The 26,287-nt window shown below is 41.3% G+C and overlaps 1 protein-coding gene across 2 annotated transcripts; it reads right to left on the bottom strand.

Moving 5' to 3' along the window:
- Positions 1-474: 474 nt before the first annotated feature.
- sec24b (SEC24 homolog B, COPII coat complex component) lies at positions 475-26,280 on the bottom strand. 2 transcript variants are annotated; one of them, XM_028588994.1, is made up of 24 exons: positions 25,945-26,280; positions 24,605-25,312; positions 23,194-23,337; positions 21,039-21,176; positions 17,099-17,182; positions 16,274-16,437; positions 15,668-15,852; positions 14,873-14,975; positions 12,919-13,045; positions 12,694-12,803; positions 12,102-12,214; positions 11,725-11,843; positions 10,013-10,068; positions 9,658-9,864; positions 8,737-8,860; positions 8,087-8,245; positions 7,774-7,947; positions 7,507-7,617; positions 7,007-7,182; positions 6,063-6,200; positions 5,254-5,358; positions 4,078-4,170; positions 3,402-3,505; positions 475-1,253 (listed from the first exon to the last, which is right to left on the bottom strand). In XM_028588994.1, exons 1-24 carry the CDS (start codon positions 26,036-26,038, stop codon positions 1,142-1,144), a joined length of 3,648 nt encoding a protein of 1,215 aa, XP_028444795.1. In that variant the 5' UTR covers positions 26,039-26,280; the 3' UTR covers positions 475-1,141. The 2 variants fall into 2 exon arrangements, with proteins under 2 accessions (XP_028444795.1, XP_028444796.1); XM_028588995.1 differs by lacking the exon at positions 21,039-21,176.
- Between the last annotated feature and the right edge of the window lie 7 nt (positions 26,281-26,287).

Raw genomic sequence — 26,287 nt, 5'->3', positions numbered from 1 at the left:
GTGTAGGAGTCATACGATCTATAGAAATGTAAAATGGCCGCTAACGTAAACGGTTTAAACATGAGAACAATTCGTCAAGGTCCAGAAAAGGCACGATGTCTGAGAACCATGATGTCACATCAACCTGTGACTTAGTTTGTGCATTGAAACTGTTGGGACAGAGTTTTTTTTTTTTAAAACACATGAAAGAGCAGTATAATAGATCCTGGTCATTATGTCTGATGGCACCATCACACGAAACAAGCAAAGTTCGTTTTTTTGTTTTTTATTTAATAAGCTGGTTCATAAATTATCGCACATAAAAGATTCTTTTTCAATAGTTACAAAGTGGATAGCAACTTCAGTTAGCGCCTGAAAAAAAATAAAACAAAGTAAAAGAAGTTTATTGACAGTGGGGGGGGGCTTTTTTTTTTTTTAAATTGATCTAATCAGGAGTTCACACATTGGAGGAGAGAAGGAGGAGCCAAAGGGGGGGTTCAACATCCAACCACTGTCGAAGTATATTCCCGTTACACAGACGGTAGTCGTCTGAGCTCAGACTAGCAGCAAACAAAACAGTGACATGCGTTTCGTATCTCAAAAAAAAGGAATTCTTGATTCTGTTCTCCAGTGTATTCAAAATAGTCTTAAAATAAAACTGAGGGAGGAAGGAGGGGAATAAATTATAAAATAATAATTAAAAAAAAAAAAAAAAAAAAAAAAAACAGCACTAGCTACATGTGAGGCTCACAAAAACAAATCTAACTATAGGCTTGTTTAAATGGCATCTTCTTGGCTCGACTTTCCCCTTCTTATCTCGGGAGGGAGAGGTTTGACGAGAGGGTTAAAACGGGGGGTTGACGGCGGTTAAGAGGCAGCGATGGACTGGAGGTGGAACAAATCCCTGTTCTTCATTTATTTATTTCTCTTTATTTCTTTTCTACAACTAATCGCCCTCCTCCCCTTCTGATGGTCAAATCCCAGCTGACCGATGAGCTTGGAGGGTGGATTTGTTTATTAAGACTCTTGGAGGAACGGGAGGTAACCCACCCCGCTAAAACTAGTCTGAAGGAGTTTAGTTTTCGCTCTACGAGGCCGGAATCCATTCACGCTCCGGTTTGTGGATTCTAGCGGCCAAAGTTTCTCTCTGTATCATGGGAGCCTACTTGGACATTGCCTGGATGTGCAGCAGGAATTCATGGTAGGAAGAAGCCGACTCAGACTGATCCTCCACCAGGTACTGGAAGAAAGCAGCTTTAGCCGAAGTATCGTCCCTGTGGCAGAACAAAGAGGAACAAAGACCAGAGGGTTAGAGGGATAGCAGCAATGAAGTGTTATTATTATTCTATGGATTCCACTGTATGTAAGGCTGGGAATTGTGTGAACATTATACATTGTAGTGCAAACTTCTCAAATGTTAACACAAGAATAACTGGTAAACCTTTTTAAAATGTTGGATTTAAAATGTTAAAGTACCTCGTACTGTTGGAGGAAAACTTCTTGTTTCAGTTATAATGTAACTATGTACTTTTTGTAGATCACCTCAAGAAATCTCATCCAATTTATCACATTTGTCAATTTGACAGAGCAATGCAAACATTCTCAGTCCGTTTGCACCGACATCATCCACCCTCCACAACAACACTGTGGTGTAAACATGTGGTGGAGCGACAATGCAGTGCCACAGAGGAGAGAGAGAGAGAGAGAGAGAGAGAGAGAGAGAGAGAGAGAGAGAGAGAGAGAGAGAGAGAGAGAGAGAAACAATGGGTTCCCTGTGGAAGACTTTACAGCCGCTGTCAATCAATGACCTCACTGCTTACTATGTGTTTACACTGGAAATATATTTTCTGTCAACCTCACACCGAACTCTGCTGGGAGAATGATTCCACTCATTCCAGACATAAAACTGGCCCCACCCTGTTTCTGTGTGCTGCCAGTCAAGTCCTATTGGTGTGAATGGGACACTTCATACACATTTGTCTGTTGGGGGCGTCTTGTCGGTTTGATGGTTAGGACACAAACCATGACATAAACTGTAACTGCAACGTCTCCAGTTCAATTCCAGCCAGGAACCTTTGTTGTATGTCGTCCCCCTCTTTCTCACCACCCCTTGATTAATCTGTTGGCTAGTTTCGATTTAATAGTTTAAAAGAACCATGTCAGAGCTAAAGAGGCCGTCTTTAAGATAGCCGGTTTTGTTTGACAAATAGTCCCAATTATATAAAACAGAAAAGCAGCAAATCCTTTTTTTATTTGAGAAGCTGGAACCACAAAATATTAGATTTTCTTTAGGCCTTTATTTGTATAGGACAGTTTTAGACTTGAAAGGGGAGAGAGAAGGGAAATGACATGCAGCAAAGGGCTTCAGGTCGGAGTCGAACCCACGGCCGCTGCGTCTATATATGGGCGCCTGCTCTACCAGGTGAGCTAACCAGGTGCCCAATCTCGAAGATTTTCATTTAAATAAATGTCTATTTAGTCACTATCAGCGAATGAGGTAATATAATGGTGATTGAGCCTATGGCCCACTGATGAAAGCCCTTGCAGTGCAGTATTACCAACAGGATGTCTTTTTGCAACAATCAAGGGGAAAAAAATACACAAGCGGCGCACAGTTAGTGATGCGTTTTCCATTACCCAGCAGTGATTGGTCCGCCAGTGAGGGTAGCCGGGGCTAACGCAATAGACTTGCTCTTCAACTGCCAAGTGACTGACATCACACAGTGTTTGGATCTCTGGGAAGTGAGATCCACAAACCCAGCTGCAATTACTGCTTATTGCTATAGCTAAAGAGAACCAAACGGAGATCTTTGAGAGTGTTACTTTGATCATTGGTCAATTTCAAAACTACGCTATCTTTAAATGTATTGAATAATATTCAGTGCTAGTTTACAGACTAAAACCATCCTGCCCAAGAAACACCACTACAGGCTGACCACGACCTCGGACCTCAAAATAAGCTGTAATCTCGGTTTTGGACTGGTTAATTTTTTTCATATTTGAGTATCTTGGTATGGTGGCCATTTAGCATTAAACATTTTGGTTTTACATTCATTTTGGGTGGAGTGAAGAACAAAGTAGGCATTGTTTGGCTGCTTCTAGGCTCACACAGAGAACAGCAGAATATCTCTTTGAGTTCTTAATTGTACTCCTCAATTTAAAAAACTGTCACAAATGTGTGCCTTCTGACATTTTTTACCCTCCTAATTATTGGCAGCTGGTAACTTGGTGGATGTGGAAGAGGAAGTGAAACCCATTTGGCTGTTACTGTTATTTTGAGGTCAACTGTCAAAAGGTTTAAAAATTTAAATAAAAGAAGGACCAAAGGAAAAAAAAGAAGAAAAAGCCAGCATCTGGATGTTAGAAGATAGGTGAGTGTCAGTTAAAGTCAGATGGTAATCCAGATGTGAAGCAGTGCTTACTTGACGACGTGTATCATGGAGCTGAACGCTCGGTTGTCCTGCAGCCAGTCGAGAAACGCTCGCACTCTCTTAGACAGAGGAGTCCCCAGCTCAGGAATGTGACTCTGAGAATTATAGAGAGAAACAACATTGTTTTCACTGCTGTGTGTCTCAGATGGGAAAACCGATTATGTAAATTCACTTAAATCATCTCGTCTACACAACATGGTTAACAGAAATATGCCTGTGGTTTTAAAGGTGGGGTTGGTAGGTGGCTCTGGGATGCATCGACCCCTTTCTAGAAAAACACAATAGGCAGCATAAACAAGTGCTGACGGTTGCTTTGTTCTGGATGTCCCCATCACGCCCACAGTGTGGTAATGACAGAGCTTTCTAGCCACACAGTTTGTTAAAATGCATGAGTTGTTTTCTTCTTACAACAAAGAGAACAGCAGTGCTATTTTACTGTGAAGCAAATCTGTGATTCATTTTCAGGGGAAATATGTAAAATGCTGCATTGCATCATTCATGCAGCAACTGGGCGGTGGTGAGTAAAACAATACCACCATTTCCCTAATCACAGTTATTGCCTGTCATTTCCCGACATACAAATGCATCACTGTTTGCCTACTTTTTAAATGATGGACTGCTCATTTTGAAAGGACAGCTGCTTGTATACAGTTACAGTCTTACTGACCATGTTGGTGGGTATTGAAGCGTAGTTGGGGCAGCCCAGAACATCTCGGATGAACAAATCGTGGCAGCATTTGCCGATCCACAGATAAAAGGTCTGCAAAGAGAGAAACAGTCAGTCACAGAGTATCTACTCTTCCTGACACACAGATTATAGTAACACATTCATGACCATGTAAGCAACAATAAAAGTTAAAAAGGCTCAGAAAAACCATCTTAAGGTATTGTTTAAGAGTTGTTAAACACTCAAAAAGTCTTGATTAGTGTACGGATATGTTATAGGATGTATTGCTCACAGTAAAAAGTTGATTGAGAAATTAGTTTTGAAATGAAATCAATAGTTTTAGCACCTAATTTCATTCTTTTTTGACACATTTCTACTACTATTGACCAGGAATAAAACTGCTCATAACGTTATATTTTACACTGATATGCAATGTCTTTAAATGAATGATTCAGTTTCCTCTCAGGGTGGAAAATCACTTACATTAAAGCATGGGACACTAAACTCAACAAAAGCTGGGCTGTAACGCTGTTGTTGCTATTTTAAAAAGGTGCTCTAAGCGTTTTTAGGCTACAACATTTTTTGTCACATACAACAAACATCTCCTCACTATCCACGAGCTGCCTCTCCCCTGAACACACTGTAAAAAAAACGCAGTCTCTGTAGACAGCCCAGGGTCCACAAACAAATTGTACCAACCTGCACCACAAAACATAACAAACCGTGTTCCAGCCAATAACCGACAAAAAGGATTGGAGGGTGGGGGTTGTGGGGTTAGTGTGCAGAACCACGGAAGGGAGGGGACGGGATGAGGAGGAGGGAGGGGCGAGCTAGCCTTGTTTTGTTTGAAAATACTTTGAACGTCAACAAGAAGTGCCGTCACCCAACATCGCTTACAGCACCTTTAAGGCTCATAATGGCACAATAAATATCCACACACACCACTCATCCTTCCTATAGGCCAAAATAACACTGCACTTGTTTTTAATTTACGTGAATTGATTTGAAATGATGTTGACAATTATCTACGCTTTTTGAAGGAAAAAAAGACAACTAGAGAGATTTAGTAAAAACTAGTAAAAATTGAGGAGAAATAAACATGGAGATTCTGTGAAAAACCCTTGAAGAACCACATCCCTGCCCTGGGTTATGAATAAATTACACTGAAAAGCTTACGTTGCCACAGTCCATGAGGAAAGCTCCATCTCTGGTCAGTGTCTCAGCAGACAGGTGGAGCAGATGAGGTTGGGGAATAACTGTGTTGTTCAGATGGAGTGCCCCCTGCAGGTGGGACACAAAAAGGTGCAATGGATAAGAGATGGAGGACACTCAGGGTCCATTTTTTTTTTTTGTTTTAATTTAATTTTAAAGTCACTCAAGTACAGTGAGGGAATCCACACTCACAGCTTCAAAAATCTATAAGTAATATTGTCATTTGAAAATAAATTCCCAATTCATTTAAATAATAAATATACACTTATTATTTATGCAGCCTGATGTCGCCAAACATTTTCAAACAGTTAGTGTTTCACTCCCAAACTTTGAATTAATAAACCAACTAGTCCCTAGGGATGGGAATCACCAGAGGTCTCGCAATACGATATCATCACGATACGATATGGCGATTTTAAACATATAGCAATATTCCGCAATATATTACAATTTATTACCTTTGTAGTGTACCTTTTCTTAATTTCTAATTATGTCCCCAAAAGGAAACTTTGGTAACCTCTGTTTTATCTAAAAAGATAAATCTTCTGTTTGTTCATCTCACTTCAAGTTTATTGCTGCAAAATGGGATTGTCAAGCAGACAAACTGAGCAACACACACATATAATAAAAGATTGATTCTTGGCGTCTGTGTATCGATACAGTATTGACACAGAAAATATCGCGATACTATGCTGTATCGATTTTTTTCCCCCCACCCCTACTAGTCTGTGACTACCCAAATATAACTCAGCTCAGTCTTGTCCGTGTCCTACCTGGTCAGAAATGTTGTCCAGCCGGTACAGGTCAGGATGAACCATTCGCATCAGCTGCTGCAGCGGCTGCGTCTTGAAATCACACATGGCAAAGACCCGCTCGTCCAGCCGCGTGCTGGTGCCTGTCCGCAAAGCTTTCTGTAAAAAAGAAATAGAAATCTTTTTAATGTGTGTGTTAATACTTTATTTCTTCTTTCGGTTATTAATTTACATTTTGCCATTTTTTTTGTTTTCAAGCCTCGACATTCACCTCATACTTGGGACCCGCCCTGGTACAACAGTTTTCTATCAGTTTCTGGTACTGCAGGTTCTAACTGTCAAACAAAATGGAGTTCAAATCTCGTTTACTGCTGATTTTCAGCCACTGGAGGATTCAAACATCTGCTAATGTTTTGATTAGATTTATTAAGCACTTAGAAATACTAACTGAATATCATTATACTGTAATAAAGGTGGATTAAGCAGTGACAGTAAACAGTTAATTCGAAATGGTTACTCATCTGTAATTTGACATCCATCAGGAAACAGGGATTTAAATGTTTATGGTGTAAACTGATGTGGTCAGACCCATAGGGGTATTTGTCTCAGATGACGCAAAGACTGTGAGAGTGTCTGAATGTGGACATACCCTGGATGTGTGAATGAACAAGTCCTGGGTGGATGAATACAGTTATTGAACATATAGGGAGTCTGTAGGACTGTAAACTCAGCTTTTACTATGCGATTGTGTGTGTGTGTGTGTGTATATATAAATATAAAGGAGGGGTAGTGATTATGTAAAAGCAGTTGATATTTTGGAATGTGTAACTGATGTAAAGGTGGATTACTGGGTGTTAGTATGGAATGTGTGTTTCAGACAGTTATTTTATGTGTGGCTCTGTCGGTGTTTTTAGTCGTATGTGTCATGACGAGTGTATGTGCTGATGCCTGTCTGGCAGCCACACCTGTTTGAGCAGAGAGAGGATGTAAACGGGGAAGAGGCACAAGGCAGCAGGAAAGACGAGGCCGGACTGCTGCAGGTTCGACACGTTGCTCTTGTAGGCGCTCGCCAGATCCACCACCGCATTCGTCAGGGCATCCCGAGCATCTGTTAGGCTGGACGTTATCGACCGGTCGATAGCTGAAACGTGGAAAAAGATTAGATGGAGACGTGTCTTACAGCAAACAGTATGACATGTTAGTACATTTCTCAAAAGGCTGTGAAATGCCTGCAACTCATGAGGAGGACAAAGAGTTTAATGGTTTTACAAATTTAGACTACAATGACATTAAACCATTGCTTTCTATTGCAAGGAGAAGTTTTCTACTTTCTACTTACTTTTCTACTGATTCTCCATAATTTCCATTTTTCCCCTGTTGTGTTTATTTACAATGTGGACAAAAAAGTTAAAAGCAATGTATTTAAGAAAACTCGGACAGCTGGTGGCTCATGCAGCAGACTCACCCATGTCGGCTAGCAGACAAGTGATGGCCTGAACATCAGCTCCGGCATACACATCACTCAGTTGGTTGACCACCGGCAGACACAGAGTATGGACCCGGATTCGCCTTTTTCCTACGGTATAGGACGGATAAATAATCAGAGACAGTAATACTAGTTGCATATAGCATCATCAACAAAACCACAAGCTCCTACTGTTGGCTGCTGGAGCAGGTGAGGTTTATACTCACAAAGTATTGTGTAGCAGTATGTGTGTGCGAGTTTGTGTACCTTTACTAGAGGTGTAGAGCAGAGCAGCCTGGAAGCAGGCCAGAGAAGAGTCGGCCAGTGAGTCGTCAATAGACATCTGGACAGCGAAGGCAGAATCCGGGTTGACATTGGCCAGGGACAGCAGGTCGGTGGAGCGCACAAAGAAGTTACCGTGGAACGTATGGATGGATAAACCTGAGGACAATCAGAGGATGAGGGAAGAGACAAAAACTAAAAAACAAAACAAAGTAAAGAAGACAAGCTGTAATGGAAAAATATACCACACGTTCAGTCGTTAAGGAGGCAAAATGTCTGACTCCGGTGACCCCTTTACCTTTAGTGCATCGTATTCTCATGACCGCCTCAAAGCCGATCTTCCTGGTGAGGTAGCGGTCCAGATCCTTCTGGAACTTCTCCAGTTGCGCCGGGTTGTGGATGTAATGGAAGGAGGGGTAGTAAAAGATGCTGCCCGCTGAATACTTAGAGATACATGCTGAAGAACAGGAAGAAGGAGAGAAGTATTTAATTATAATTCAAGTAGCAGAAATAAAATAAAATCCCCTATACATTGAAACATGTAAACATGTCCGTATACCATGGTATACGACATGTTTCAATGTTTTGGAGTATCCAGTGCTCGCTTTGTGTAGGCTTTTAAAAAGGTAGCTTTGAAAAGTTTCTAGCTTTCTCCCCTTGAGGACAGCAGGGGATACAACAGATACCAGTCCTCTATTTGAACCCATGGTCATTGCTGTGAATAAAAACTGACTGCAGCTGCCGTCCTGTGTGAAGGACAAAGCTACCAACTTCTCAGATCCACCTTTGAAGCCCAAAGTCATCGTTTGACACTCAAATGATAGATTTGTGACAAAATTTGTGTCCTAGTAAACCAGTTAGGGTTAGCAGATAGACAAACACCCCTAGTCCCATGGGCCTTTTGTGGCTGTGACACAGACATTGAATTGAAATGTTGGGTGTTCTTACCTAGTGAAGCAAGGTCAGCGTACTGGGAGCTGAGCAGGAAAAGATCGACCCCAATTTGTTGCCCTGAGCAGTCCAGTGCGAGTTTCTTATAGAAGTCTGTGGCTGGGGCAAGGTGCTGAACTCCCTGAAAAGATATAGACTGATTACAAAAAGAAATCCTCTTGTTCTGTGTTCTGCTCTGTAAAAGGAAGAAATCGCCACCAACAGCTTTAGGGAGTTCCAGGGAGTTTTTTCCTCAAAGTCTCCTGTGCTATTAGATAATTTTTATTTCGATTAAAGTGGCCACTAAATGATGAATGATATGGAAAGGATGCAGACTGGGTTAAGAGTATATTTTCTTTCATTTCCATGGTTTTTTTTCCTTCCTGAAAGTGCAGAAGTTAACAAAAGTCACTTTCCCTGAGAAAGAAAGCACATCTCTTCTTGCTGTAACTTGTTGGCAGTTTATTCAGCTCAAACACAAAACACAGATGAAGATCAATAAATCACAGTCCTGGGATGGCAAAAACACAGACTTCAGCTCAGCATCCTCCATGAGTGCTCTCTCTCTGAACTGAAACGTGAGATCCAATTATGACGTGGCTGGTAATAAAAGTGAGTTGTGGCAGGAATATAAACATAACCGCACTGACAATACCAAAAAATTAAGTATAAATCCACACAGCAGGGGGTGTGGAAGAGGCATTCTCTTGCTATATTTCATCGGTCATATGGTTTGTTTTAGGCCTCATAAATCACAGAGTACGCAGCACCACCGCTTACTATTTGAAAAATGAAGATGGCTGGTGTAAAAAAAAAAAACATGCTAAATAGCAGTAACCACAGAAACTCAAACTTTAAATCACCAGTACATCAAAATAAAAAGAAAGACTTAATTGTCAGGATGTGCTCACAAAACCTTAAAATGCTCCTCATTGGTACCTTAGTGCTCGAGCGCTGGTTGGGGTCTTCCCTTGACTTCAGCGAACCGGCACCAAGCGTCGGCAGCTGCGTCTGAAACACTGTGACGCGGCCCCCGGTGGGAGACATGAGCTTGAAAGCTGCTTGTAATGCCGGGCCGAGGGCGCTGTGGGTCTCCTTGGTCTGGCTGAACATGCCCGGCAGTGACGTCAGAAGGTCCTTCACCAGCTGGAGGAGGGAAGGGAAGGAGGAAGAAATACAATTGAGAGAGAGAGAGAGAGAGAGAGAGGGATTGAGGAAATAATGAGAAAATAATGAGAGAACGGGAAGAAAGAGTGTGATTGTAGCTATTTATGTTAAAAACAAAAGAGTGTACCTCCTTGCTTTCCTTCAGGTTCACCATTAGACTGTCATGAGATGGTATGAAGATGTCTGAAAAAAAAAAAAAAAAAAACAGACATCTGGATTACAGCAGAAACATTTATGGCAATTTGTCGTAAGACCAGCAGAATCACAGTGGTGCGAATTCGATTTTTTTTTTTAAACATTATTTGATGAAGATGTGGAAAGTGTCTTGTGCTAAAATTAAAGACATTATTAAAACATTAAAGAAATCTTTAGGTGAAGGATAAAAATCATTAAAATGTATAACTCACCATTTATGTAAACTAGTCAGCAACACAATGAAAATCTATGTTAGTCATCCTTTTTCTTCATACGCTGAGATAATAGGGCTGGTCCGAATACCATTTTTTGAGCTTTGAAGCTTCGGTAGTAATGAGCATCGAATAATCGAAGCTTCGGAGAGAGGGGGCTGAACATATTATTATCTCTAATAAAGGCAGGAATCTCTATGTGTCTGTCTGGTCTTTTTTGTTGTATTTTCATTATTTTGAGAACCTTTCCATCCAAACGACTTCACAAGGGAGTGCAGTGTCATATTTGGTGCAATATAGACAGGCCAGACGCGTTCAGAATTAAACTTTTAACCTCTCAAGGATCACCGTCTCGTCAACGGGACACTTTGTGACTGGGGCGTCGCTGTAACCTCGATAAAACTTCCACTCATGAGCATTTTTATAACTTTAAAGCATTAAATCTTTAAAATATACAACCATGTACACAACTGTTACAAAGTAACAGAAAATAAAACAATTTAGCCGTAATCTGCGCAGCCGAGAGTGCATGCATACCTGTTGTCGTTGTCCTTTCAGCAACAAAGTGATATTTTGACCAAAACTTGATTTTCATAAATCCCCAAGAGTCCAAGCAAATGTAATATCCAAGCTTTATATTCCAAAACGATCTCTTCGCCTCACAATGTTGAAAAACGGAAAAACGCGAAACAAACGTTTTCCATTTCTGCACTTGTTATCGCCGCTAGCTTCTCTGCCCAGGTTGCTAAATGCTCGAAGTGGGCGCCATCGTCTACAGACAGTATCTTCTTCTTCTTCTTTGTAGTTTATTGGCGGTTGGCAAACCAACTTAAATGTGCATTACCGCCATCAACTGGACTGCAGTGTGAACGAGAGATAAATGCAGAAAATAAATAAACCAAAATAAAATAAAAATAAAAAAAACGAATATTCGAATGTTAAATTTTCAATTTGAATACCAACCCACCAAACGAATATTCGAATATTCGGGTCCAGCCCTGTGAGATAACTTGCTCAACTGTTGGTGAGCACGTTCTAAATGATAAGGCTGTTTCCAATATGTAAATAAAATATAATTGGAAATGGATATGGTTACATATCTCAGTGATAAAATCAAAATTACTTTTTTTTTAAAAATGAAATCAAAGAATGAAAAGACTTTCATACCGAGGTAAAGATCAACTAAAAAAAATGTGCAGGACTGAAATGTCTCTTTTCACACTTACATTTTTTCTACCAATGTGAAATCTTTGTGCATCTGAGGAGCTTTCCAACCTCTTGACTACTTAACTCGTCCTCTACACCTTGTTAATTCCTTGATAAGTTTGGTAAGCTAAGGTCCTCTATTTTGGACACTAATTTCCACCAACTGTTAGTGGTTAAAAAACGAAGAGTATGCAAACTAAAGCCTGATTTCAGCGAGAAGATGTACCATCTATGTCCGATACCACCAGCATCTGTGGCTGGGACAGTCCCTCCTGGAGGTTGTAGAAGTGGATGGTGTTGTCGAAGGTGAGGAAGCCCACTCTGGTGCGTGTATCCCCAGGCAACCTGAAGCACATAACAGTATTGTCAGTATGGGTTTAGATGGAAAACCCCAACAAAACTGTTCCCGAGAATTGTCTGTGACAGCCATTCATAACCATCTGCTTATTTTCAAGAAATCATACAAATAAATACGAAAACAAAAGTTAGAGAAGGTTAACAATTCTAATTTCTTGTGCTTTACTGCAATCGTTAACAAAACAAACAAACTCCTAAAGCAGCCACATTAAAATGTTTAATGTATGGATTATCAACAACACACACTTATCCAGGTTGTCCATAAGTGATTCACAGAAGAACTTAAGGTAGCCCGATTCCACAGCATTGTGAGACACATCGAGAACAAACAGGTAGGCCGCTGGCTGAGGGGGCCGCAGCTGAACACACAAGAGATAAGACACACATGATTAGTGGGGATGGATGTGAAAATAGATGTATTGTTGCATGTCTAATTTGAAGTCCGTAAGATGTAAGAGTTCGTTTTTATTCCAGTTAAGTATCACTCTCTTTTCCTGCTTCTCTTTTAAAATAAAGTTCTGGGCGCCTGGTTAGCTCACCTGGTAGAGCGGGCGCCCATATATAGAGGTTTACTCCTTGACGCAGCGGCCGCGGGTTCGACTCCGACCTGCGGCCCTTTGCTGCATGTAATTCCCCTGCTCTCTCCCCTTTCAAGTCTAAGCTGTACTATTAAAATAAAATGCCTAAAAAATTATCTTAAAAAAAATAATTAAAGATCATACAGTAGATGTTATAACACTGAGACAAACACTGCCCTCTAGTGGGCAAACAATCCCACTACATGAAAATTCACAACACAAGAACAGTCAAAAGTTTCAGGACAGAAGAGACAGCTTACCATGTAGTCTGAGGAGGCAATGAACTCCACAGTGGCGTTTTGGACCTCTGGTCTCTTATGGGGCTCGCCATACGACCTGGTGACTGGATTGTACATAAACTCATCTGGAACTGAATAAGAAAATAAAAAAAAAGAAGTAGGTATGACATGTGCAAAACTATGTGGGACACAAAATTATGAAGGTATAGAATAATTATAGGACTGGGCACAAAAATGCATTCATACCATCATTGACCCGATAACAGAGGTTGCACTTCCACCTGCGCTGGTCCAGGAAGGTAATAAACGGATTGATGTAGGTGCGACAGGAGCGACAGCGCACTATTGTGTTCGACGTGATGACCGGTAACTGCTGCAGAGGGAGGAAGAAGAAAAAAAATAAAAAAGAGGGAGAGAGAAAAATGGAGTAAATACCGAGGGAAAGTACAAATGTGACTTGGGAGCTGAACATTTTACAATTTGTGCTTCTTTTCAAGTTTAGTGGTGACCTTTAGCAGAACATTCCTCCACTCATGCCTCGGCAGACAACTGAAGAGAAGCTTTGTTTCGGTTTCTTGGGGGATGTGGTTGAACGGATCTTTGGATCTTTGGATCATTGGTCTTTGTATGCTGTCTCTGAGGTTTCTATGAATGTTCTCAAGGACTTCTCATGCTGATGTGTAGCAGGGTCACCTCAGAGTCTTCTACATTTTTCCTTAGAATATAGACCATTTATTCTTCAGCATACCCCGGCAGCTACACTCTAATTGTTACACAAATTTCCCCAAGAAATAACTAACTTTGTTGTCCAGCACAGATGATGAAGTGGTAGTAAACCAAGCACATTTGTTTAGGAACTAAAGCAGAGCATATTCATAGCCATTTTTGGGGGGCATTTTAGCCTTTAACAGACAGGACAGCTGTAGACAGGAAAGGGGGGAGAGAGAGGGGGAAGACATGCAGCAAATAGCCACAGGTCAGACGCGAACCCTGAGCCGCCGTGTCAAGGACTGGGCCACTGCATATGGGCGCCCGCTCTACCAGGTGAGCTACCCCTATTTTTGTTTTTCCTAAATAATCAGTGGTGCCCGGATTTAGAGGTGAATGGTGGAGAGGAGAACAAATGTCTGTTTTTTTTATAATGCAAACACAAATTTTCCCAAGCACAGAATTGTGCAGTGTAAAATTGGCAAGTGGTGTAGTGTGAAACCTGCATCCATGGCGTTACAGTCATCATCTACTGTGCTATGAATGCAGTAGCACTGGAGCAGCGCTTTCACAGTCCATTGGAGACTATGGATGTATTTGGCTTGGTTTCAAGGTTGTGAATCTTTTTTTTTTACTGCATGAATATAAATAAAAGGCAAAATCATATTTTATTCAGGGAGTCCCTAGTAAATGGACTTAAAATATACTTGACCTTATTACAACATTTTCCAGCCCCTGTAGCTCCCCTGAGTGAACACAGTTTCCAGCCACAACTATTTGGCTGGTGTTAACTTCCTACTTGTTTCTCACGTGACATCAGTGCATCTCTGTTCTCCGTCACTTCATACCTTCTGACACCACATTTAGAACACCTCTATAAATACACTCACATATCGTCCTGCACCTCATCATCATCCTTCTCCTCCTCCTGCCTGTCCTGCTGTCACTGCAGCTACTCGTCTCAAAGTACTGTCTACAACAGACGGTTCACTATGCTATTAGTGGACAAAGACTACCAAGTTTTCCATTATATATGTCATGTTTTCTTTCCCCAGTCTTCAGTTAGTGAAATTGAATTTTTATAAGTTTCTATTGCAGTATGTCGGGCCAGTTCTGACATCAAAGTAATGACTGCTGTCACCAAAGTTTGTAATAATACCCTGAGCCTTCGTATAATAATGTAAATGTTTGTTTTGTTTCAAGATTTGGCAACTTACTCAAAATCCTCAAATAGCCCCATTAGCCATACCTTAAAAGGTCACATTTTATGCAATATGCACTATTTTTCATGGCTTTTCAACATCAATGTGACCACAATAATATTTGAGAAAAGACCATCCTCTCCATCCCCTCCCACGCAATACCTAGTTAATCAACCTCAGTGACCACCATTGTTATAGAAAGATTACAGATTTGCTTGGGACATGAGACAAAAAATGGCTTGTGTCTGGATATTCCAGTGTATATTAGGGGGGTTAGCATCAGATCATACCTGTAAGTCCCTAAAGGGGTGGAGGAGGAGGCCCAGAGGTAGCCTGGCTTTGTTGAGTAAAGCCTGGTTCTGGGGGATGCTGGTCAGGGTACACCTGAATGTCCTGATATACAGAGACAAACGAGGAGAGAGAACGCGTATTAGATAACACAAATTACACAATGACAGAGTGAGAGATTTACAGAAATAGTAATGATACCTCCAAATAAATAAACAAATATGAACTATGAGCAAAATAGTAAGCATTTATTTTACAGATTATTTTATTTTTGAACTCGGGCCGCTGCAAAGTCCTCATCCTACATGGGGCGCACGCTCTTACTGGGTGAGCTAGAGCAGTGGTTCCCAACCTTTTTTCCTTGGCGCCCCCCCTACTCATGTCTAAGAAAAGCTGAGCCCCCCCGAAACCAAAGTTGAGGTAACTCTCCAGATAGAGCCTTACTTTCTTTTTTGATACAGAGGAGTTATCAGCACGGTTAAGATTCTCTTCCATGTTTCATTTATAAAATAGTGATGCCGTGGCGGCAGGAAAAACGAGGATACAACAAAATACTTTTGTATACATTATATATTGTAGTGTATTATCACAATTTGTTTAACATGTGCAAATATATATTTTTTTTTCCTCAACCTCAAACCAGATAAAGACTTGCGCCCCCCCTGTGATCTTTGCCGCCCCCCCTGGGGGTGCCCGGACCCCAGGTTGGGAACCACTGAGCTAGAGGTCGCTCCAGTAAGCAATTTTAAACAACAACTGTTTAACCCAATAGTTAAACCCCCGTTCACTTTACTTACTGTGGACTACAGTTGACCTTCTTGAGGTCGGGGCTGAGGTTGGGTTCGGGGGCTTCAAGGGGCCTGGGGGGCAGCAGGCTCCTCTCCAGCAGCAGGTTGATCGGACTCAGGGCCTCCACCTCCAGCTCTGGCACCCCACTCAGCCCCCCAAGGGCCGCAGACAGCTGGGACAGGTTCGGGAATGGCTGCAGAGGAGGGAGAGAGACATAACACTTTTTTTTTTGTTTTTTTTTAAATGAATCAGAACTGGTGTGTCAATATGACCATCTGGTGAATATACAGTAAGTCCAATATTTATTCACAGCAAGAATCACATAGAAGTAGTACATAGCTTCAAATAGGCCAAACCACAAGTGCCACATGTAAGTCAACTTTAGTCTTTCCCACAAAGTGTCTGATTGGTTCTATTGTTTCTCCAACTGAAGAAACAACAGGATCAACAGCCGACCTCTAAATCACTTAATAAAGTTTAGGATGTGGTTGAAAATTCTGAGATCTGGAACCAGGCTGCTGAAAATGCTTTTCACTTGCAAATCAGAAATAACCACAATCAACAATAAGATAAGACAATAAAATCAAAAACCCTTAGCTAAGTTCTGGCCTCACCTGGGAGTACTGCTGGTAGCTTGACTGGCCATATGGGTCACGGGAGGGGGAAGACTCAGTGTGGGAGGCCGGTCCCTGGGGATAGTCTGGCTGCATGCTGGGGTAACCATAGCTTCCATAGGGCGCGGCCTGGTTGGTCATATCGTTGGAGGGCGGCATAGAATCTGGACACAAGAGTTCAGCATTCAACCTGATTATGACAGTGCGAAGGTCAGTGTAGCTGCATTTTGGAATAATGGTATTTATGTGGGAAATGTGTGAGTGTCCCATTTGCATCCCAGGCTTTTACATAAATCGTAAAGTGCATCTCATTATGCTTTCACTGCAGAAATGTATCACCCTCCACATACCTCTTCTACTTGTTGAAATTGCTCCAACATGATTTATTTTAAAAGATGAAAGATACTTGGTTATTTGGCTACATATAATTATTTTGTTATGTTTTGCTGTCCCTATTTTCCATCAACCTGTTAATTTTTACTTCTGTTTGAGTGCATCTATGAAAATGGCCACACTAAAATGCAACATGATACATTTTCTCTTAATGAATTAATAAAACTTAATTCAATTCTTAGCATATAGAGTTATATAAAAGGAGTATCTTTTGGGAAATGCTGCTCATCATTTACCCTTTTGATACATGGCTGCTTGTAGTGTTACCAAGTGTAATGGCAGTGTAATCTACTGTTGGGGGTCACTGTTACTCTCTATAAGAGCAGCAACTTCATGAAATTACAAAGAAGACCCTGGTAAGCAGTTTTGGAACTTGGTATATTAGTGTGTAAGCCTGTTTAGATGAACAGTATGTTTGTGATCAAAACATACCTGGATAGCTGCCCCCTTCCAGGGAATCATAGCTGTTGGGCACCGGAGAGGCACTGCCAGTAGTGGAGGAGGAAGTGTCGCCACCTGAGAGAGGCACAGACAAAGGGTGAAACACAAAGAATTAAAAACTGAAATAAAAAACAAAGACTGGTTGAGAGGACTGAAGTATGATATAGTTCAACAGGGACCCACAGGGATAGCAAAATAAAAAGTTCACAACAAAGAATATTAAAATAAAACAAAAGCAAAGAAAAGTTAAAAAAGCAGAGCAAAACAGGGAGGGCCTGAGCGACTCAAAGACAACTGTAAATTACGTCAATTAGAATGAAGGAAAAAGGGTTACGATAACAAATAATGAAAAAAGGAGAGGAAAAGAAAACAGGGGAAACAGGGAATGAAAAGAAGCTTTTTTTGTCTGGCCATGAAGAGTGCTGTGTTTGGACTCCCCCAGGCCTCAGAAAACATGATGAAAAGATGCATTAAGTCTTGAACAAGCATTCATACAGGCCTCTGAAAACAGAATACATGGAGGAAGCGGAGAAAAATATGGGAGGATAGAAACATGAGAATAGCAAAAGATTACAAAGATGGCTACGGAAATGCAGTAATTATCTCTCTCTCTCTCTCTACAACGCTCTTATTTGCCATTTTAAATTAACTTTGTAGCAACTCAGGCCTAGTCCACACATACACAGGTATTTTTTATAAAGTTTTTCCTCCTTCGATAAAAAAATGAATTAAAAAAATAAATAAATAAAAAAATAAAAGAAAATAAATCTCATCCACACAGGCAAGGTTTTAAAAAAAAAAATAAAAATAAAATAAAACTGTCCACATGAAAGCGTAAATACATGCTATCAAGTGCTGTCAAGAGCATGCCAAAACAACAGGTGGCAATATATCCCTAAACATAACTGCTTATTTACATTGCATTATGGTCTATTGCACCCACTGTTTTTCCTCTCATGTCCAATAATGAACAGGTTTTCCAGAAGGATTACAAGAGCAGAATATTGCAATGAACCCATTAATCCATGTGGGCCAAAAGGAGGGCTCAGCCACAGCCAACAGACCTCTGGCAGAGAGCTCATTGGATGGGACAGGATCCAATTATCGCCAACTAAATTGGACAGCAGACAACTGGATTATCTTCTCTGGAGGAGGAGGACACCAACACAGCTTAGCCTTTTTCCTTCTCCAAGATTCTTTTCCTCTTCTTCTCCTTTCAGCTCATAGGTTAAAGGGTTAAGTAGCCAAGGGTTATAAGAGTAAAATAAATCTGTTCATTGTAGTGTTGCTTTGCAGCAGACAGTGTTTTCCATTTCCCTTTTCCTTCTAACCCTCAACTGCTGTCTTAATATTTTGCTTGATTTATAACTTTGCTTGCCCCCAGGCGGTTGCCACCTCCGGTTACCGATAATTAAAGCTCCTTTCATACTGTGGCCAACAGAGTCTCCTTTCTAATCTGTTTCTCACAAACACGAGTGATCTGATTATCAAGAATCAGTGTGAACAGGGAAAAAAAAGCTGCATAGTCTCTAAGACCCTGTTTAAACCTGGTTTTAAAAAGCGTTGTGGGCGAACGGATCACAAGTGGACAACGCTAAGTACAAGTGTACACGACCACCAAATGCTAATGCCTCTCCCGACAAGGACGTAACCGGAAAATATGTCATCAATGCAGGACATGGTGACAGCGCGCCAACGCTCTTTAACTTGGATGGAAGATGTCTTGAATTCTGCTGAACAGACCCATCCGCTACATGACTGGCAAGATTGTGGACGTAGTAATAACTGTGCCTTTTGACCTTCTAGCTAAAGTGACGTAGGCATCAACAAAATCCGAACCCAATTGGTCAGCTGGAGACGCATGATAGACACAGTTGTGAACTGCGATATGTCTCGGCCATATGTGTTACATGTGCTTGAACAATCACTGCCATGACAACAGGTGCATCTTATGTCATTCACTTAAAACAACTCATTATTTCGGCACGAGTGGCAGGGTGACTCAGCAGGTTTGAATAAGAGGACACAAGAAGACAAAGAAAGCAAAACACTGCATGTGACTTCAATGAGACGGCTCTACCTATTCTAAAACTATTATTCATTTGATCCATTTGCTGACTCCAGCTTATCTAATGTGAGGACTTTTCTTTGTTATATATAATCGTAAACTGAATCTCTTAGAGTTCAGTTGGTTAGTTTGTCGCACAAAACAAGCAACTTAAAAAATGTTGACACACTTTAACAGGCATTTTTCAATATTCTGTTTAAATATATTTGCCCTAAAGTAATCTGTATAGAAAATATGTTCTTATTAATATCACAATTTTAATTCAGATATTATCATGGCATCCAGAAATGAACATATTACGTATTTTGTTGCAGCAGACAACCTGTAGGAGACCTGGTATAATTGGAGAGATAACGAGGGGAGAAGCTGAAAGCAAAAACAAGCTTCTCTTTTCATTAAGAGGTGTAAAAGAGTGCTAGCTGTGCCCGTGCTCTCTCTCATGGGGAGCAGGCAAGTCAGCTAACATGTACACAGAGACCCTGCACCTGCTGGCAGGGGAGTGGCTATATTTGAAAACTTGTTAACCTCTGGCTGATGACACAGCTCCTGAGGGATAGTCATCAGCAGAACCACCGAGTGCTACAGAACACACATAGTATGAGAGTGTACAGCACAGTATTATGTGGTCCAGATACTTAAGTCAAATACGTTAATTTTTCCACACAGAATACTTAATTATCTCTCTAAATCCCATAAAATAATTAAGTTCCGCCGTATTGATTGTAAACATACTAATGCAATTGTAATGTAATTTTAAAGCAATGAAACGTCGACATATAACATTAAACATTTTCTTCTACTACTTTTGGGCTGCCTGTCTTTATTTTCATGACTTGTTTGACCCTGTATTCTTTATTTATTCAGGGGAGTTTATCTTTTTTGTTTTAAACTGAGTAATTAGTCGGTTATGTCAGAAAATTGAGAAAAATGCTCATCACAATTTTCCAGAACCTTCAATTTACTAACTAAAAGTCCAAACCCCAAAGATGTTACATTTGCAATATGAAAGCCAAGAAAAGCAGCAAATCCTCACATTTTAGAAGCTATGACTCAACGTTTATTCTCGATAAATAGCTTAAAACTATTAATTATTTATTATAATTGTTGTCAATTAAATTCCTGTTGATCGGCTATTTGTTTCACCTTAGAACAATTAAGTTTCAAAACACTTCTAATTTAAATCTAATGCCAACTCAATTCCATGAGGTCCACTACTACCTGAGTTCTAGAGCTGTACAACGAGCAGAAGTAAGCACACAACTTATTCATTTACCTTTACCATCAGCAACCACAGTTGGACAACTCCTTCTACTGCATGACATTTAAGACAAGCAGGAACTAAAGATAATAAAATTTAAAGATAAACCGAAATGCTAACCCACTTACCTCTCACCTTTCTGAGAGACAACATTTCATGTCAGTTTTCTGTGATGGAGCAACAGAGCAGGGTACACACAGACTTTAAAGAGGATTCTGTGTCAGTACTGATGACTGTCAGGGGGAAAGATGGTAATTACTGGGTGAACTTTGGAAGGCTGATGAGGAGGCAGCAGGAATAAGAGGGGAGGGAAATATCTGATTAGCCTATTAGCAAGGGGAAGGTATGGATGATGAGCTGCAAATTGATTAAAACGTGTTGGTACGTAGAGCAGAAGCGACACAGAAGAGGAGAGCAGTAGCGGTTAAAAGGTGACGTTGCATGGGTAGGGGATGGAAAAGCCCCACTGGTAAAAATGATGGGTACAATAAGGAGGTACAAAAGGTTTACGGACATGGGGATGCTTAGGACAGAGCCGGATGAGTTCACGGGGATGGAGAAAGTGGTAATGAATGGGTTGAGGCGAGATAAAAGCTAAAGCAGACCTGCTTCCTCATCCTCCTCCTCATCATCATCATCATCCTCATCCTCAGAGCTGCATGATGAGGGGGCCGCGGCTGGGCCTGAGGTGGTGGCAGAGGCAGAGCTAGCTCCACTATTAGCAACATATCCATACTGCATGCCTGTTGGAAGGGGGGAGTGGGAAAGGTACATGAGAAAAACTTTCAAGACTGAGGAAGGGCGATGGAGATCAGGCAGTAAACTTCATTCCATGTGGTGCTGCAAAGGCAATTAACTAACTTCTACCAATCACTGTTCAAAGTAGCTGGTGTTTTCCCCATTTTGTCAGACAAAGACTACCGGTGAGACCAATACTGATGATCTTTGCTTTCATGCATACGAATTATAGACCCCCCCCCACCCCAAAAAAGTTGAAATGGGCAAAGACATTTAAAATTTTCTGCCGATGCGAGAAGGAGGAACTTGTTTTTTTAAAAACAGGGTTGCTTAGCGTGCCACTCAACATTAACTCTATATCCAAGTCTACATGAAACTAGTAACATTTCAGAATCAACTTAAACCTTATATGTAGACAGTAACAATTAAGTGTAAAGTAGGCATCTAATCTCTTTTAGTGTGTCAAACTGATTGGAGCACTTGCAGATGTGTTAATGCACGTGGGTCTTTATTTCCCCCAAAGTTGTTTTCACAGGCAAATGTTACTCCCAGTCTGTGGATCGCCCAACAAGCTCCACTGAACTTTTTTTTCCCCCATAGCACACATTTTACTGTCCACAGAGTGAAAAATATGATGAAAGGTTATGGTTATTGCAGCTTTTAAACCTCTTAAGATGTAATTTCTTTCTTTGTAGTGAAACTATGCAAAGCTTCAAAGTCAATTTGTATTTGCAACCCCCATTATGATTAAATGCAGGTGCAGCTGGTGCAAGAATCCTTTGGTCTTAACCTGCTAAGCTGACAGTGGAAAGAATCACAGGTCACACAGCAGCTGGCTGGTATGTTCCAAACTGAAACCCTCATATTTGTATAATACTCACACCTGCCCGTCTGAAAATGTGTGTATGGGTGTGTGTGTGTGGAAATTAGGGCTGCACAATAAACAAGTTTTTTATCGTCATCAGCATATCAACTTGCACAATAAAATGTTTCAAACTTTTAATGGTGTCTTTTGTGTCATGTTTAATTTGTTTAATGTGTTTTTTGTATCTAAACAGGCTAAGTGTTTGCATTTTAGCTGTATAAAAAGCATCAGAAAGGCAGAACATTGTACATTTCAACATCTGTTTATCGCAAGTTATATCCTTATCGCGATATTTCATATTTCGCATATTTTCCCTCACATCATACAGCCCTACAGGAAATGTACCACGTAACCTGCCGCACACACAAAGTGCAGCTGTGAACATGTGAAACATCCATGTACACACACCTGCAATCTACATACAGTAGGATTTTAAACATTCCAACTATAAATCTAAACGTATGCTCTTGGAAGACTTTGCACCAGAAAATACAAAAACCAGGCACCGGAGCACAGCAAAACCAAGAGCTGTGTTTTTTTACACACCTAAGTTAAGCAGCAGTTTAGAAAAAGTTAGAGAGTTTTCACTTTTCACACAAATTCCAACCAAAATACAAATTAAAGTACACCTTCTGAAACTAATGCACTGGGGTGGTGTTTCTTCTGCAAGAAGTGAAACAAAAAACAGGAAACTGTTTTGTGTTGACAACAATAAAAAGGGTTTTTGGCCTCAACAATTTGACCAAATTCACAAAAGATAACTTTAAGCTATTTAAAGTAAACATCTGCAACTCAAGTTTGTCAACTTCCAACTTTGTACATACATTTTTGAGGCACATTGGTAACGTTTCTTATAGGGCTGTGTATTGGCAAGAATCTGGCGATACAATACGTATCACGATATATGGGTCACAATTCAATATATTGCAATATATTTCGATACTGTGCGTGAGGCAATATATATATATATATAACCTAACCTTTTCGTCTTTGTGTTATATATATATATATACACATACATACATACATACATACATACATATATATATACATATACAAGCTGCCATTCATCAGTATCAGCAGCATTGAAGTGCAGTATCATTTTTGTGCATCCTGAGTCACAAAACATAACCTAAAATTTAAAATCATGTTGTTACCTTGGTGGTGGCCCGGCGAGGAATGGACTGAAGTGGAGGGGGTTCCTGAAGGCGGTCGGTCTGCGCCACCACTGCTGTGAATGACCCCACCGTAGGAGTCATAGCTCAGAGAAGCCCGATGGCTCTGGTCATAGTGTTCATTGACTGTGATTTGGCCGGCAGCAAAGAAAAACAAAAAACACAAAGACGAAAAGGTTAGGAAATTTCAAACAGGAGAATGGAGGTCTGCATAACCAAAGATCTAATGTCTGAATGAAGACTGACACAAGAACTTTAGCATAAAAGCAGTCACCGCCATCAGTCAAATATTCATTAAATATTAACTTCTGGCTGCTGGCAGTCTTCTCAAATCTACAACTAATTTTAGGATTAGGGTTCAGTAAATCATTTTCACACTTATACAGTATTATCTGATACAAATGTGGATTTTTAGCACAAATGCAAGTGCAAAACACGTTATGCCTTTTAGCCATGCCTACTCAAGGTAAGTGAGAAAAAGTAAAATACTGACACTTTTGTTCTGTAGCTAATTTTAAAGCCATATTAAGCATTCTACGGATACCAATACTTCTTTTTAAACCTGTTAATGACCAATACAACTAGTATGCACAAGACCAAATGCATATATAGTACTCTGGACTAAAACTATAGTTTTAAAAAGGAACACGCCGACTAATTGGGAATTTAGCTTATTCACCGTAACCCCCAGAGTAAGACAAGTCGATACATACCCTTCTCATCTCCGTGCGTGCTGTAACGCTATCTGACGGTTCCAGCATTAGCTTAGCCTAGCACAGATCCTGCAGGTAACTGGTTCCAACTAGCCTACTGCTCCGAATTGTGACAAAAGTGACAAAATAACACCAACATGTTCCTATTTACATGTTGTGATTTGTATAGTCACAGCGTGTACAAAAAACAATGTAACATGAGACACCGCCGTCTTCTGACAGTAAACAAACCGGGAACTATATTCTCAGACAGACTTGCTGCGAGCATATCACTCCGCCCAAGTACTATATTCTTCCGCCTGAGAATATAGTTCCCGGTTTGTTTACAGTTAGAAAACGGCTGTGTCTCACGCTTCGTTGTTTTTTTGTACACGCTAACGCCACTCTATAAATCACAACATGTAAATAGGAACATGTTGGCGTTATTTTGTCACTTATTCGGAGCAGTAGGATTGCTGGAACCATTCACCTGCATGTTCTGTGCTGGCCTGATGCCGCTGGAGCAGTCAGACAGCCTTACAGCACGCACGGAGATGAGAAGGGTATGTATCGACTTGTCTAACTCTGGGGGTTACGGTGAATAAGCTAAATTCCCAATAAGTCGGCGTGTTCCTTTAAGGAATATCTCTTTCCTGCCTGCAGCTGATCAGCCCCAGGCTAAATTAACCATTCACACACACCTGTGCTTCCTTGACCATTAACTGTCGGTGCCAGCTGACTAGGAGGAGCCACACTGTACCCAGGCTGCACTGCTGTTGTGGAGGCAGGCCAAGAGGGGTTGTACTGATGTAGGGGTGCACCCATCTGGGAGGGCATGACTCCATGCTTAGAGGTGCTCTGGGAGGAACTCAGGGTGCCGTACTGGCTACTTCCTGGGGCAGATGGGTACGAAACAATTGGGTAGATGGGAGCTCCAGGGCCGCCAGATGGTGCAGGCACCAAACTGGGCTGCTGCTGCTGCTGCTGAGAGTGCTGTGCTGGGGGAGTGGGGTATGACTGCTGTCCATAGTAGGATCCTGGAGCGGCATATGGTGGGTGATGCTGCTGCTGGAATGGCTGTTGGTTGTAGTGGGCATTCGATGGTGGTGGTGGTGGTGCTGAAGAGGGGAGAGTGGCATACGGCTGAGAAGGAGGAGCAGAACTTGAGGGAGCACTGTATGGGGAGGGTGCTACATGATGCTGAGAGAGGTGGTGCTGCTGCGGCTTCTGCTGTTGTTGCTGATGATGGATGCTCTGGTAGTAGTTAGCAATGTGGGCACTGTTCGTTATGGGTGCTTTGTTAGGAACATGAGTAGAGTGGGCAGGGATGGTGGGGCAGTTCTGTTGTTGAGGTGGTGCTCCATAGCAGCCTGTAGGTGGATGCATGGATTGGTATGTCTGTGTTGGACCTGAGAAGAGGGAGGGGGTGGTCAAGCGCACGTACAATTATCTTAGTGTCAAAAAAAATTACGTTCTACCACCAAAGCTCACAAATAAAGTACCGAACAGATGTTATCATTAGCTGCAAACAACAAGCTTCATCAGCAGCTGTTTGTTCAGCAGTGAGGGGTAATACCCGGTTTGCTTTCTGAATATGCATCCCTGACAGCACAGCCATCAATACAGACTAAATTATTTCAGTGCAAATTTAGTCGACTGGTTGTTTATCAGAGCTTCAATACAAAGGCGAAATTAGAAATCAATGGTCGGTCACAGCGTTATTTTATTGCTAACATTTATAATATCGTTGTATCTTAACTTAAAAGCTAATGTTAGCCGCTAGCTAGCTATCTCTTTGGGGTTTGAGGTTAACGTTAGCTCTTAAGTTAGCTAATGCTAGCAGCTGACTAGCTTTACCTAAAACCATCAGTTTTTGCAGAGTTAACACGTCACCTTAATGTATAGTTAATGGTACTGTTTTGAATAATACAAGAGAAAAATTGTGCAAAAAATAAAAAAGCGCCTGACAAACATAACATCCCATAGGGTTAGCATGCTAACGCTGGCAAGCTGGCTAACCGCATCACCCGGCCTGCATTACCATTCTGGTAGGGGGGCGCAGCTCCGCCGTTTGGCGTTGAGTTCTGGCTGTAGCTGACGTAGCTGTTCTGGTTCGTGAACCCCGGCGCAGACATCGCTCGGTCCTCCCGTCCTTATGCCCACAGATTCACGGCTGGGTAAATACACATGAGCAGCGCTGTCCCAAAGCCTGGCTTCACCCCAGAGATGCGGCAAAGAGATTGCTGCTGGTCAGTGAAGACCCGAGCAGCCTGGCCAGGTCTTCTCGGCTCGGCTGAGAGCTGAAGCTTCCAGAGTCGGGATGTTGAGGGGCTTAACTGACTCCTGGCTGCGGTCCTTCCACTCCCTCTTGTGGATGTTCTATA

This window comes from Perca flavescens, chromosome 10 (assembly GCF_004354835.1).
Source record: "Perca flavescens isolate YP-PL-M2 chromosome 10, PFLA_1.0, whole genome shotgun sequence".
NCBI classification, from domain to species: Eukaryota; Metazoa; Chordata; class Actinopteri; order Perciformes; family Percidae; genus Perca; species Perca flavescens.
This window is presented reverse-complemented; position numbering and strand designations above follow the sequence as displayed.